The 13,262-nt window shown below is 64.3% G+C and overlaps 1 protein-coding gene across 1 annotated transcript in view; it reads right to left on the bottom strand.

The window, feature by feature from the left end:
- Nucleotides 1–4,724: 4,724 nt before the first annotated feature.
- Nucleotides 4,725–13,262, bottom strand: part of KCNQ1 (potassium voltage-gated channel subfamily Q member 1) — a 350,679-nt gene continuing 342,141 nt past the window's right edge. The window contains exon 16 of the mRNA XM_081239644.1: nt 4,725–5,930. Coding sequence (XP_081095770.1) covers nt 5,700–5,930 — 231 coding nt within the window. The 3' untranslated portion in view covers nt 4,725–5,699. The remainder of the gene's footprint in view (nt 5,931–13,262) is intronic.

Below are 13,262 nucleotides of genomic sequence, written 5' to 3' on the forward strand. Positions count from 1 at the left end.
CTGGTTTTTCTCTGAGGCTTTTTTTCTGATGCAAATTCACACAAGCAGGTGCTGCATTGGGCCAGTCCTGCCCTGGGCCTTGGTTTCCCCATCTGCACCAGTGGGGAGGACCCATGTCCCCTGAGGCCTCTCTGCTCTAAGCGCCTCCCTCCCCCAGCACAATCTGTGTACCCCACGAGCACCCCGTCAACCCGTCACCGTGTGTTCTGCCGCCGCTACCAGCTTCCTGGGGCCGCAGGCCAAGCAGGAAGACGAGGCTGCCGGCGTGATTGATCCAAGCAGGCCGCGCCTCCCACTTTGATGTTGCTCAGAAAGATCACACGATTCCTACAGGCTGGAAACTCGGAGAGAGTTTTGCCGAGCAGGGTGTGGAGGGGGGCTGGGGGATGGCTGGGGCTTCCAGAGTCGTGGGCAGGTGGGAGTCCCTGCAGCGTCCAAGTGACACGTTTTCAACTCAGTCTCCACACTCCCCATCTGTGAGACCTGGGTCCACACGCAGGAGGCAGGAGGAACCTGGTGTGCCAGGCCCGTGATGGGCACCCGTCCTGGGCTGCCTCTGGGGCTTCTCAGGCTGAGGGGTCACTGCCCAGATGTGGGTGAGACCTAAGCCTGGGATCAGGTGAGGGGGCGGGAGAGGTGTGGCCCTGGGAATCAAGGGCAGGCCTGCTCCTTCTGGGTGCCACAGAGGTGGGCGCGGGGATGAAGCCTTGAGGTGGGGGGTCTGACGACATGAGCAGGGGGAGGGGTCTGAGCATTCTCTGGTGTCCAGTAGGTCTGCCCTGAGCCGAGCTTTCCCCCTCCTCCACCTTCCACCTCGCTAAGGGGCCTGGGGGCTGGGGGCTGGGGAGGCGGAGGCGTGGGGATACAGGGATCCCCAGGCCTCTCCCTGGCATCCTGGTGCCTCATGGGGTGCTGAGGGGTGCTGAGGGCCGCTGAGGGAAGGGCCAAATGACAGAGTCAGGCCCAGCAGGTCACAGAGGGACCTGCTGAGAGAAAAGGATCTGGGGCTCAGAGTGGAACCCCTACCTCCTGCCACACAGCTAGCACCTGAGACCTGGGCAGAGAGGGGCTGGTGTCCTGGCCTCAGAGGCCTTGGGATGGGGCACAGTTGGCCAGGACCCCCATCTTTAGAGAAGACCCTTCCTCAGGCCAGTGTCTCTGGCTAGTGTCGAGAGCCTCTACCTGCCCCCGCTCCCAGCCCAGGCCTGATCTGTTGGTGCTGGAGGCAACTCCCCCCTTGAGCAGGTGAAAACACAGCAGCTGGCCAGAGAGGTCAGAGGTCGCCTGCTCCTGGGCTCCAGTGCTGCCCGGCCGTGAGGCCCTCTGCCCGCCTCCCGAGGTTCTGCTGCGCAGTGCAAGGGGTGTAGGTGGGGGGCGGTCAGCTTCCAGAGGGCCTGGCCCCTGGCCCCCCACACTCAGAGGGCAATGGAAGCTGGACTTTGTTTGTCCAGCTCTGGCTGCTCTGAGCATGCTCTAGGCCTCGCTGTCTGTCTGACCCGTGCCGGGCCCGGTCTCCCCAGCTCCCCAGCCCCCCGGGGCCACAACGATAGGGCCAGAGCCAAGAAGGGGTGCCGCTGGGGGCTGAGAATGGTGAGGCAGACACCCTTTCAGACCCCCAGTGAGCCACTGGGGCCCAGGACCATTAGGGTGGTCCTAGGATGAAGCCGGGGAAGGCAGGTTTCCGGGGAGGTAGGAAGGGCCTCCCACACCAGGGACTGGCTGCATGTTAGGAAGGGGGCGTCTGCCCCTGAGGGTGACCCAGCGGGTCCCCACCGGATGGACGCTCGCGCGGGGCTGCGTGTGGGCCCATCCCAGGAACCCGGCCCACGGCTGCCTTTTGCCACTCCACCCCTACCTAGCCCAGCTGTCTGACCACCTCAGTCAGGACGCACACCTGACCCCCTCTTCCAGGGCCCAGGGTGCCCAGCCCTCCTCCCCTGAGCATCCATCGCATGGCACCGCCTGGCGGTGCCCTGCCTGTTCCAGGAGCGTCCGCAGCCCCAGCAGTGCTGTTAGCCTCTTTCCAAACTCAAATTCTATCCCTTAATTTAACTGGCACTTCCTGAGTACCTAGTGGCGCCAGGCCCAGTGCCAGGTGCTCCTGGGCTCTGGCTCCCCTTGGGTCCTCAGAGTCCTAGCACAGCCCCTTCTCCAGTGGCAGGCTGGAGGGCCTGGCTCCTGACCCCTGCCCAGTGCAGGGGTTGGGGTGGGGGGGTGCCTGCCAAACTGGTCCTGAGCAGGGAGGGGGCTGTGGCTGCTGGCAGCTTGGGGCCCACTAAGGTGCAGGGAGGAGCTGTGTGTGTGTGGCAGGGGGGGCGGTAGGGGCGTGTTGGCCCGGCTGGAGATGCCCGGCATCACGGGTGAGCGGGCAGGGCCTGGGCAGTGGGGGCCAGAGCTGGCTAGGGTGCAGGACAGCAGGCTGTGGGCAGCTTGCTTTGGCTCCGAGGGGGCGCTGAGGGGTGAGGCTGGACGCAGCAGGGGCCAGGGAGTTGCTCTGAGGGGGCACTGGGGCCGGGCAGTGGGAGTGCGATGAGGCAATAGACCCCAGAACCAGGCACCTCCTGGACCATTTGTCTGGCTGCCTTCATGAAGCACCTACTGTGTGCCTGACCCGGTCCTAGGCTTACATGTATTATAGTCATCAGCTCCTCCCCCACACCCCTTCTAGAGGCGCTCTGCTCCCGTTGCACAGACAGGGGAGGGGGCAGGAGGTGCAGGTCGGCCGGACCTCAGGTTGTGCAGACACTGGCCTCAGAGACTGGCCCCCGCGGCCGAGCCCCGAGCCCCCCAGATGCTGCCCTCCTTCTGCCCGGCTCCAGGGGGCGCCGACGGGGGAGGGGGCATAGGCAGAGGAGGTGGGTGCCCCAGGAGGGGGGCAGGGCAGCCCCCCCAGCCCCACCCTCTCCCGCCAGCAGATGCTCTCGGCACCCACTGGACACTGAGGACCCCAACAAGGAAGCCCAATTGGGAGACAAAGGCCGGACGCCAGGGACAAACGCTCACGGACATTGTCGGCAGGAGCGGCCAGGCAGCCAGGCGAGGCCCACAAAGGGGCCGGGGGCGGGGCCGGGAATGGGCCTGGGCTGCACATGCCACCGTTGCCCGGGCGACGGCCCTCTCCCGGAGAGGTCTGCTGGGCCATTGTCCGGGGCACACAGGACGTGTCATACACCAGATGGCCGTGTGCTGTGTAAGTCAGTTATCGGGGGCAGAGTGAAGGAATGCGGCCGCGCGGCGGGCTGGGGCGCCATCTGTTCCCTCAGACCGCGGGCACCGGCGGGCATTGAGCTCCCGGCCGGCCGGCCCAGCCTCCACTGCGGCTTTAATTAGCTAATTCCATAATTGGGCTTTATTTCAGGTAAATTGCATTTCACACCCGAGAGGGCTGCAATGGCCCGTCCAGGAGTGAAGCACTCGGGCACTTTGTGCGCAGTCGATAATACGCAAAACAAAGCCGGGCTGGGTGCAGGGGCCGCGCCCGGCCCAGATGGGCGGCCCGAGCGAGCGCCCCGAGGGCTGGGGGCCGTGCCCGGCAGCGGGCGGGGCGGGGGCGCCGTGGAGGGCCCCGCTCTCCAGCCAGCCGCCTCCTGGGGTTTCCACAAATATTTACTCAACAAGGAAACAACAGCTTTTGCCTTTCCAGTAATTGTTGCTCTCGCCCCTCCCCCCGGGGGTTTGGGCTGGGGAGGCCCCGGGCCCTCGCTGGCCCTCCTCCCCTGCCCCACACCGGCCAGTGCCCGACGGCCAGACGTCCCCTCGGGTGGGAGCCAGGGCTGGGCTCCGGGGAGCCCCTGGGGCTCTGCAAAGGGGGACCCAGGCCCCTCCCCTCCCACAGGGGCCCAAGCTGACATTCCACACGGACCAGCAATTCCTGCTTCGAGGCCACCTGGGCACCTGCCTCCAAGGGGACTGCAGGGGTCCCGTCCAAGAGGGAGGTTGGGGAGGGCTCCAGGAAGGACCTGGGGGAACGGAGCTGGGCCTGGAGGAGGCAGGGGCCCAGATGCCCGTGGGCAGCAGTGGGAGGCTGGCGGTGGGAGTGGGGGCAGGTGCTGTCCTGGAGTTAAGAATTAAGCCCGAGACCTGAGAAGTGCGTGTGGGGTGTGAGTCCTGAGGACAGGGTCCCCAAGCTGCTTGTCTGGGGGCAGTGACCCCACCTGTTCACCCCACCCCCCTTGAAGGGTCCCAAGACCTGGGGATGGGGTTGGTTTCATAAAGGGCTATCAGGGAGAGCTTCCTGTAGGAGGGGGCTTTGAGCCTGGCTGGAGACCAAGGGAGTGGTTTCAACAGATGGAGAGGGGACAGGAGGCTCTCCTGCAAAGGCACCAGCAAGAGCAAAGGCTTAGCGGGTGGGCTGGAGCCCGACCTTGGGTTGGGGGACAGGAACAGCCCGGCCTCCAGGTGCTCCTGGGCCACTGGCGCCACCCCGTTCCCAGGAATCCCAGGCCAGGGGGTTGAGGCTTCTGGGCCCCCTCACCGGGGTGGGCGCAGACGGGGTGAGGGGTGCTGGGGTGTTGAGGGGTGGGCAGCAGCTCCACGGGAGCACAGGTTGTCCCAAAGATGGGTCGCTTGCTCCCCCAGGAAAGGAGGCGAGAACAGGGCAAGATCTATTGTGTGATTCCACATTTATTAGGAAAAACCTGAACGATTAAGAATCAAAATCACACTGTGAAATTCATTAAAGCACAGATTCCAAATCACCACAGATTATTCTGATTTCGGTGAGACGGAGCACCCCAGAGGAGACGGGTCTCGTCAGAGGGGGTGACGCCCGTCTGCTCCCCTGCGGCTCAGCAGCTGGTCAGGGAGGCGACCGTCTGTGTGTCTGTCCAGCTGCTCAGACCAGGCAGGGAGCTGGAGGTGAGGCCCGCACGCAGAGCGGGGTTTGGGGATCCTCCTCTTTTCTCCGGAATGGGTAGGAGAAGCTGCCAGTCCAAAGTGGGGGACCTGAGCACCCCCATTCTACTGGTGGGCGGTCCACCCCCAGTGAAGAGCTCTGGCCACAGCGGTGGACATGTCCCTCCCGTTGGAAGCTGTGGTCTCAGGAGCAGCTCCCCAGCAGCTCCTGGCCTGAGTCAGCACCTCTGGAGCGTGAGGGAGTCAGGCCCAGGCCGGGGGGGCCTCTGCCGGACTCTCGGGCCTTGACTGGGCCTTGCCCGTGGGCATCCTTTATTCGGCATGGGCTGGGCCTGCCCTGCCCTGCCTTGCCTGCCTTCTCCCTGGGTCCCCCTGGGCCTGGATTTGAGGCTGGGGGTGGGGTCCTCACAGACCCTGTCCAGGCCGTCCCTCGGTCTCCCCTCAGGAACGCCCTGGGGCCTGCACACAGCTGTACTGCTTCCTGGCCATACATGGGACAGACCAAGTGCCTGGGATGCCCGGCCTGACCCCCTGCCGCTTTGTCCCGAGTATTATGCAAGCAATGTGGGGGACCCCGGTCTCAGAGCTGAGAGGCCCCTCCTCCCAACACCCAGCCAAATTCTAGTACCCGCTGGCTGGGAAGAGGCGGTCTTGCCGAGCCCCCCAGCCCAGGCCACAGGGCCCTGTAGCCCACCGGGTGTCTGGGGCCTTGGAGAGCGGGACTGCTCTCTCGGGCCTTCGAGAGGTGGCTCAGGCCTAGTGGTGCCTGTGCTGAGTGGGAGGTGGGGTGGGCCGGGCAGGACTCCTCCGGGCCTCCCCTCTCAGGCCTGGGCCCCGAGCCCCCATCAGGAGCCCTTGTCGGGGCCCCCGCGGGGCACGGTCAGCTGTTCGTAGGTGGGCAGTGCGTTGCTGGGCAGGAAGAGCTCTGGGTTGATGGAGCCACCGCTGTGGGGCTGGACCACCTGGGCCCCGCCCCCGCTGGAGGGCTGGCTGCCGGGGGAGCCTCCGTGGTGCAGGGCGAGCAGCTGGTGCAGCATGTCTGTGATGAGCACCAGCCTCTGGTCCAGCTGCGTCACCTGCGGGGACAGGGTCAGAGGTGAGCCGGGCGGTGTGCAGGTGGCCTCAAGGCCTGGGCTCCTTGAGGGCCAGGGGAGGGACGGGGCCTGGCCTTGGTCACACCCAGTGCGTGTGGAACACGCATGTGTGTGTGGGGGTGGGGTGGGGGGGGTGTCCGTGGCCCCTGTGCAAGTCTGCACGTGTGCACACACGAGCGTGGAGGGAGACCCGCTCTGCCGCCCTCACCTGAGACCCAGTGGCTGAGCAGGTAGCAGGGTGGGGCCCCTCCCCCCTCCCCTGCCATCTACCCCCACCACCATGCCCACCAACAGGGTTTGTGCCTCAGGGTGGTCTTGTCATCCCGGGCACGGTCCCCCTACTCAGCAGGGGCACCACCGTCTTCCCAGCTGAGCCTCCAAACCTGTACCAATCCCCAGGGGTCAGCCAGGGCCACATGCCCACCATGTTCCTCTCAAAGGCCTTTGCCGCCAGGGCCCTCAGAGCAGGGGCAGGGGTGAAGCAGACGTCCTGGCATGAGCCGGGAGGAGGCATGGCTCACCCTGGGGCCTGCAGTGCCCTTGGGGGTGGTTCCCCCAGGGTCTCCTTCAGAAAATAATACCCGCCTTGGGTACCTGGAACACTGGAAAGACTAGAAATGATGGGGGAGGGAGCGGAGGTGGCCAGATCGTCACCGATAAGGGCCAAGCTGCAAGAACACAGAGCTGCTTCAGGGGAGAGTGTGGCTTGGGGTAAAAGCCCAGGGATGGCTCAGCCAAGGGTCCCAGGGGACATGCTCCCATTAGCTAGACTGCTGGAGGTGGCAGGGGCGCCGGGGGCTAGCTCGGATCTGGGCCAGAATCCCAGAGCCGGCCCAAAGCCTGGCTGAGGACGGCGGCAGGCTGAGCTGGCTGGGGCCGGCCATCCACCTGAACACACACATGGTCCATGATGTATGTGCTCTGAGCCGCCCTGAGCCAGACTGCCCCAGGACCCATCTGGGCCCCACTGCTGGCTGCAATATCCCTACCCCAGGACCGGACGGAGCTGGGTGCTGGCCAAGTGGGTCGGCCCCGGGGAAGATGCTGTGGGTTGAAGAGGCCACAGATGCTGTGTAGCTGGGTCCCCGGGTGCGCCCGGGTCAGGCTTCAGAGGCGGGTGGGGCAGTCCACAGCCTCCCTCCCACGGTGGACGCTGAGTCGGGGGGGAGGGGCAGGGCTGGCTGAGGGAGAGGAGGGGAGGGTTCTCTCCTGAGTTGGGGCCACGGGGCTCTCTTGAGACCTAGCGGCAGGTAGGGCAGGATGGGGGCTGGGGCGTGGAGCAGCAGCCCCCCTATCAGGACAGCTGCCTGTGAGGTGGGGCCTGTGACCCACGTCCCCCATTCGCACGGTGGCGGCTGCAGCACTGAGGCCAGTGCTGTCTCCTGGGACCTCCTGGGCTCCCCTGCCTGCCTCTGCCTCCTCAGACTGTGCGGGGGACTGAGACCTCCTCCCCTGCCCCTGGGCCCGGGGACAGGGACAGCTGCATGTCTGAGGCCCCCTCACCCAGGCCAGGGGGGCCTAACCTATTTTCCCAGACACATCTGATACCGGAGTCCAGGCTAGAAAGGGAAGGGGTTTAGCTGGGGTAGGGCCTGGGCCCCTCACTCAGCTCTCCCCACCCCTGCGTTCCCCCGGGTGCCTCCCTGACACCCTAGTCCCACCATATGCTGACGCCACCCACAGACGCAGGCCCCGAGGCCCCAGGAGAAGAGTCTCGTTTGGGGTCTCTGGCTGGGACCCTTGCAGCCCAGCCAAGGGGGGCTGGGGAGGACCCTCTCCTCGGCCCAAGACCGCTGGGGCTCCGGCCGCTGGCAGGACCGGCCCCCCAGTCCCACTGCCCGCCTATGCCCCGGGAGACCTGTGGGGGACCCTGCACGCCTGGTAGCCTGGAATGAGCCTTGCACGAGGCTGGTCCGGGCGAGCTTCCTGTCGCTCCACCGTGCAGGCCCCGGCTTGGGTATTGATTGGTTTGGCATCAGTTAGAGCACCAAATACTTTACAGAAGAAAATTTGTGGTTTCATAAATTTTCACTTTATGGCACTTGAACATCTGTTGAAGCCCCCAGCAGGGCAAGTGGGTATGGAAGCCTTTATAGGGTGTTCTTGGGAAAAAAGGAAATGGAAGAATGGCTGGGATTCAGGAAGGGGTGGGGCTGCTGGGCACGACTGGAGAGGGGGCGCAGCCCCCACTGGGGAGCAGGCGGGAGGCTGGCCCCAGGCCGAGCTCGCCCTCGGGGGGCCACCTGGGACACTTCTGCCCACTGCCCTTGCCCTGCTCTGCTTCCAAGCCCACCTCGGCCCCCTGGGCTGCTGCTCATGGGAGATGGGGCTTTGGGGGGGGCTCACCGGGCTCCCTGGTCCCAGGGGACATGCTCCCATTAGCTAGACTGCTGGAGGTGGCAGGGGCGCCGGGGGCTAGCTCGGATCTGGGCCAGAATCCCAGAGCCGGCCCAAAGCCTGGGCCTCACTCACGCCTCCTCCTCCTTCTCGCACAGGAGAGGAGCGGGTCTGGGGAGGAGCGTTAACATGCTGCCACTGATGGGACGGGAGAGAGAGCAAGTGGGGAAGCCCGCAGGCCAAACCAGACTCCTGCCAAGGCCTCCCGGCCACTTGCCGAGTCCTCCTGGTCCTCTGGCCACCCTCAGGGTCCCCCTGGGTCTTCCTGGGCCCCTGCAGGGTCCTTCCGCCTGCCCAGCCCCACGCCTGATAGGCAGGGATCCTCTGCATCACTCGCCTGGTCCAGCTTCAGGGCGTGGTGATCAGTGGGTGGGCCAAGCCCTGGGGAGCCATGTCTCCCCCCCACCCCCGCCCCCGCCGACCTTGGTGGCTGAATTCGGTGCCACACACCACCCGGGGCTGCCTGCTGCTCGTCGCTGGCTCTGGGCTGCCTGAGCTTGCCCTGTACTGCCCAGCCCCTAGGGGCCGGTGGTGGCCTCTGCCCGGGTGGGCTTCCGTCCTTCTCAGTGGCTGATCCCCTGTCCCCACAGTGTGGGGTGAGCCTGGTCAGGCTGGTCCAGGAGGCCAAGTCAGATCCCATGCTGAGACCTGGCCGCCATGCTGTCCTCCCTGGGCCTCAGTTTCTCAGCTGGGAAGTGGGGGCACCCTGCTCCTCCCGTGGGGGGCGTTCTCGAGGATGGAGCAGGACAGTCGTGTAGGAGCCTGTGCCCGCGGGTTCTGTGAGTGTGACTCACACCTGCCACGCTTCTCCAGGGCTGAGCACGTCCCAGAGAGATGGTCCCTGGGTCCCCCCGCCCTGGGTTCTCCTCCTCCCAAGGAGAGTGCCTTTAACTTGCTTCACGTTCGATGGTGACACCCAGTGAGCACTTCATTCGGTCCGAGGGAGCGGCCTGAGCCGAACCCCAGCCGCAGAGAAGTGCGTCCCTCCGGGCAGGTGCCCAGGTGAGGCGCTGTCACCCTCAGAGGAAGGCAGTGCCCGCTCGGGGACCGGGACGGCGCTCCCCGGGAGCCGCTGGGGCACATCAGTTTTGGGGATCTTGGATCTCGTCATTATTTGCAATTTGATAGTGACTAAAGGGCAAGGCCAACAAAAGCTCCCTTGTTCCCTGCCTCCATTCACCAAATTAATAACCATAAGACGACTCCCGGCCCTCGGAAGAGAAAAAAAGCAATTAGAATAACAGCCAGTTAGAGAGCCCCGGGCGGCTGGTGATCAAACCCAAGACGACGGGATTCCTGTTTGATGTGCTTATGAATTTGTTTTCAAAAGAAAATCTTGAAAAAGAGTCTTTCAAGGGAAATTTTTGCAGAACCTGCTCGGCCTTGATCCCAGCTCTGGACCCGCCGATGGCCCTGGCCACGTGCAAGCCTTGGGCTGTCTCGGCCACACTGGCCAAAGATGGGCAGGAGTGGGGGACACGGAGGCCTGGGGCTCGTGGGGAGGGAGTCCCCTGCCCTGGGGGGCAGCTCGTGGTGCCCCAGGGTCCCCGTGGGTCAACACCTAAAGGGGGAGGCAGGGCTCCTCTTGGGACAGCCCAGGGCCCTCTGCAGGGTCACAGGGCAAAAGACCTCTGGGCCCTCCTCTTGTTTGCAGACTGTGCTAGACCAAGAGTCACTGAGCCGCTCTCGGGGGCAATGCTCAAAATACTTAAACACCAGGCACTGAGGTGGATGCCAGCCCTGGGGCCAAGCTGGGCTGCAGGGAGTTGGGGGTTCCAGGTATGTCACAGGGTGCGCGGGGGCCTGAAGCCCCAGGGAGCCCTGCCCAAGCCCACACGCCGGCAACAGGCGCAGGGACATGGCCATGACAGTTCAGCGTGTCCATGCACAGGCCCGCTCAGTCCTCCTGACGCCCTGCGACACGGCTCTGCCCCCTTCACCCCCCTTCACACACAGCAGGGAGCATGGGAGCGAAGAGGCCAGGGAGCAGGGGTTGCAGAGGGGCTGCTGCTGGCCTATCTCCCCCTTCTGCCCTGGCCACAGGCCTGTGGCACCTGCAAGGCCCAGCACTGCCCAGGTCACAAGCCCCTGCTTCCCGCTGCTCCTGAGCCCATGAGACAAGTGACACAGCTGAGGCCCGGGGACACAGCGGGCCTTGAGTCCCTGGACGCAGCTTGGAGGGACCGGGTGGGGCCCGCTCATAGCCGGGGCAGGTCCAGTGGCCCATCCATGGCAGGGGTGCTGAGCCTGCCACACCTCCACCCCGGTCCCTATCCTGGCCTCCCAGAGAGGGAGCCCCGTGCTGGGAAACCCGCCTTCCCTGTCCAGGGCCCCAGCCACACTTCACAGTCCCCTGGGTGGGCAGTCCACCCTGGACCCTCCCAAACATACAGTTTGTGAGAAGCCCCCAGCACAGGGCAGGACACAGGGTATGGTGAGTGAATTCCGATCGGTGGAAGGGTGCCCACTCCCACCCCTATTAGAGCCCAGCCACAGCCTTGGACGGCGGGCCTGCTGGACCCAGGAAGGACTCAGCCTGAGAGGTAACACTGCGCCCCCTGGGCCTCGTGGCTGCTCAGTGGGATTCAGGTGGTGGTCCTGAGCCACCCCCCCACCCCAGCCCCTGGGACTCTGGGTTCTCCATCTCCATAGAATGCCATTTCTTGCCCTACCCCTGGCCCTGGCCCTCCCTCCGCAAGCTGCTGCTTGGTGAGGGAGGGGAGTGGGGGTGGGGGTCACGGTGACCTGTGACCTTTGCCCCCTGCGCCCTCCAGCACATGCAGGTGATGCTGAGCACCCACGTCTAGGGCAATGGATGTCACTGAGAGAAAGCATCAAGGGGAGGGGCACCGGCTGCGTCCTGGTGTCTGCTAGACCACGGCAGCAGGAGGGCCACCCTGATGTGAAGCTGTGGTCTGCTGCCCTCTGACCCTGAGCACCCAGGCTCAGGCTAGGGACACACCCAAGACCCACACGCTTGATCCCTGGGGACCTCAGGCCTGAACTCAGACCATAAAACCATGGTTTTCCTGCACCTCTGTTGAGACCTCTCTCTCTCTCTCTCAGCACCCACCCTGTTCCTTGCACATTTTTCTCATCCCAGAAAAACACACCAAAATCTCAGTGTCATGCTCCACATTCAGTCCGTCAGCAGAACTTGGGAAACCCCTGCCCACCCCTCCCTGGCTCCCAGCCCAGGCCAGACCGCCAATCTTTTACGCTAGGACTATTGCAGTAGCCTGCCAGGTAGCCTTCCCCACAATGTGGTCCTTTCAAAACACAAACCAGGTCACATCGCTGCCCTACTCATAGCCTCCTGAGCTGCCACCTCACTCCCAGGAGAAGCCTGAGTCCCTCTTGTGGCCCTAGACCTGTCCCCCTTTGCTCTATGGCCTCCCCCCACCTTCTTCCCTCTGCATTTCCCTGGAGTAAATACTCCAGGCCACTCTGCTGGTCCTCAAACATGGCAGCACGTGCCTGCCTCAGGCCCTTTTCCCCAGCTGCTCCCCCGCCTGCCTCAGCCACCCTCCACCCTCGGACCTCACCAAAAGCACTGATCGCGGCCATGTCCCTCCTTCTGCCATGGCCCCCACCATCCCCACGCTGGCCCTTATCGTCTCCAAGGCCCCTGGCCTGCGGTTGTAGCTGCTCGCTCCGTAGCTGGTTCTCCCACTGGAATTGGGCTCCCGGAGCCCCAGCCCTCTGCCTGTCCTTGGTGGCACAGGGAGGGCCCAGTTCACATTTGTGGAACGAACATGGTGGGCGCTACACAGCCCAGAGCCTCCACGCCCCAGCCCCCGGGAAACCTTTCTGCCAAGGGGGAAGGGGGAGGTGGTGCGGGGTACCTGCCTGCCTAGGGCCAGCTGTCCTGGGGGGAGGTCCCTGCCTGGTGGGCAGCCTGGCCCCCACCCCCAGGCCCTGCCCCTGGCGCTGGGCCTCCCTGACTCCTGGGAGTTTGGGAACGCCCCTCCCCCACAGCGAGAATGCGGGGGAATAACACCCATAAATCATCCTTTCGTTAGAGCCCGTGGGGCTGGCCGGTCTCACAGAGCTGGGTATGAGTGGAAATAGATCACAGCGCTTCATAACATTGTAATTTATGGCAGGAGACGGTGTAATTGTGTTTATGACTTTGTTTTAGTGCTTTAGCTCTTGGAGAAAAATCAGCCGTGTTTTCTAGCTGCCGAGGTTTTACTGCCAGTCCCCAGGGCGGCCTGCCTGCCTAGCTCTCTGTCCTGCGGTGCACGGTGCACCCAGCCTGCTGAGGAGACAGCCGCGGAGCCCGGCCCACAGCCTGCTGGGCTGGGCGTGCGCTGGGCATGTGGGCCGGGGCAGGATGTGTGCACGCCAGTCTGCGGGAGGCCCTGGGGAAGGACGCGTTTTGGGTGTGCGGGCCGCAGGGCAGTGGGTCAGAGCCCGCGGGGAGGGCCTGGGCACACAGACAGGCTGCCTGGGCTCATGTCCTGCCTCTGCCGCTTCCTGGTTGGGTGACCTTGGGTGAATCACTTGGCCTCTCTGAACCTCAGTTTACCATCTGTAAAATGGGGATGCTGGTAGAATCTCCCTCAGTAGGATGTTGTAAGGATTGAATGAATTTATGCAGGAAACCACTGGAAAGAGTGCTTGGCATCTGGCAAATTCTGATTAAGTCTCCTGTTGGCCATTACTGTAATTATTGTTAGTAATTTGCCTGCGTGCAGCGTGGCCTGAGGGCCAGTTGGCATGTGTACGTGTAGACGTGTGTGTACACGAGTACTCAGGCTTTACAAGAGCAGGGAGACTGCATGTGCAAGAATGCATGTGCTGCCTCGGGTGTGGTTTTGCACAATTCCCTGTACCGTCCACCAAATCATTCCCTGAGCTGCCAAAGGGTGCAAGTGTATCTGCCTGGACCTCTGGGCCCCTGGGCCTTTGCAC

Source organism: Mesoplodon bidens (assembly GCF_964165515.1).
Source record: "Mesoplodon bidens genome assembly, chromosome: 7".
NCBI lineage: Eukaryota > Metazoa > Chordata > Mammalia > Artiodactyla > Ziphiidae > Mesoplodon > Mesoplodon bidens.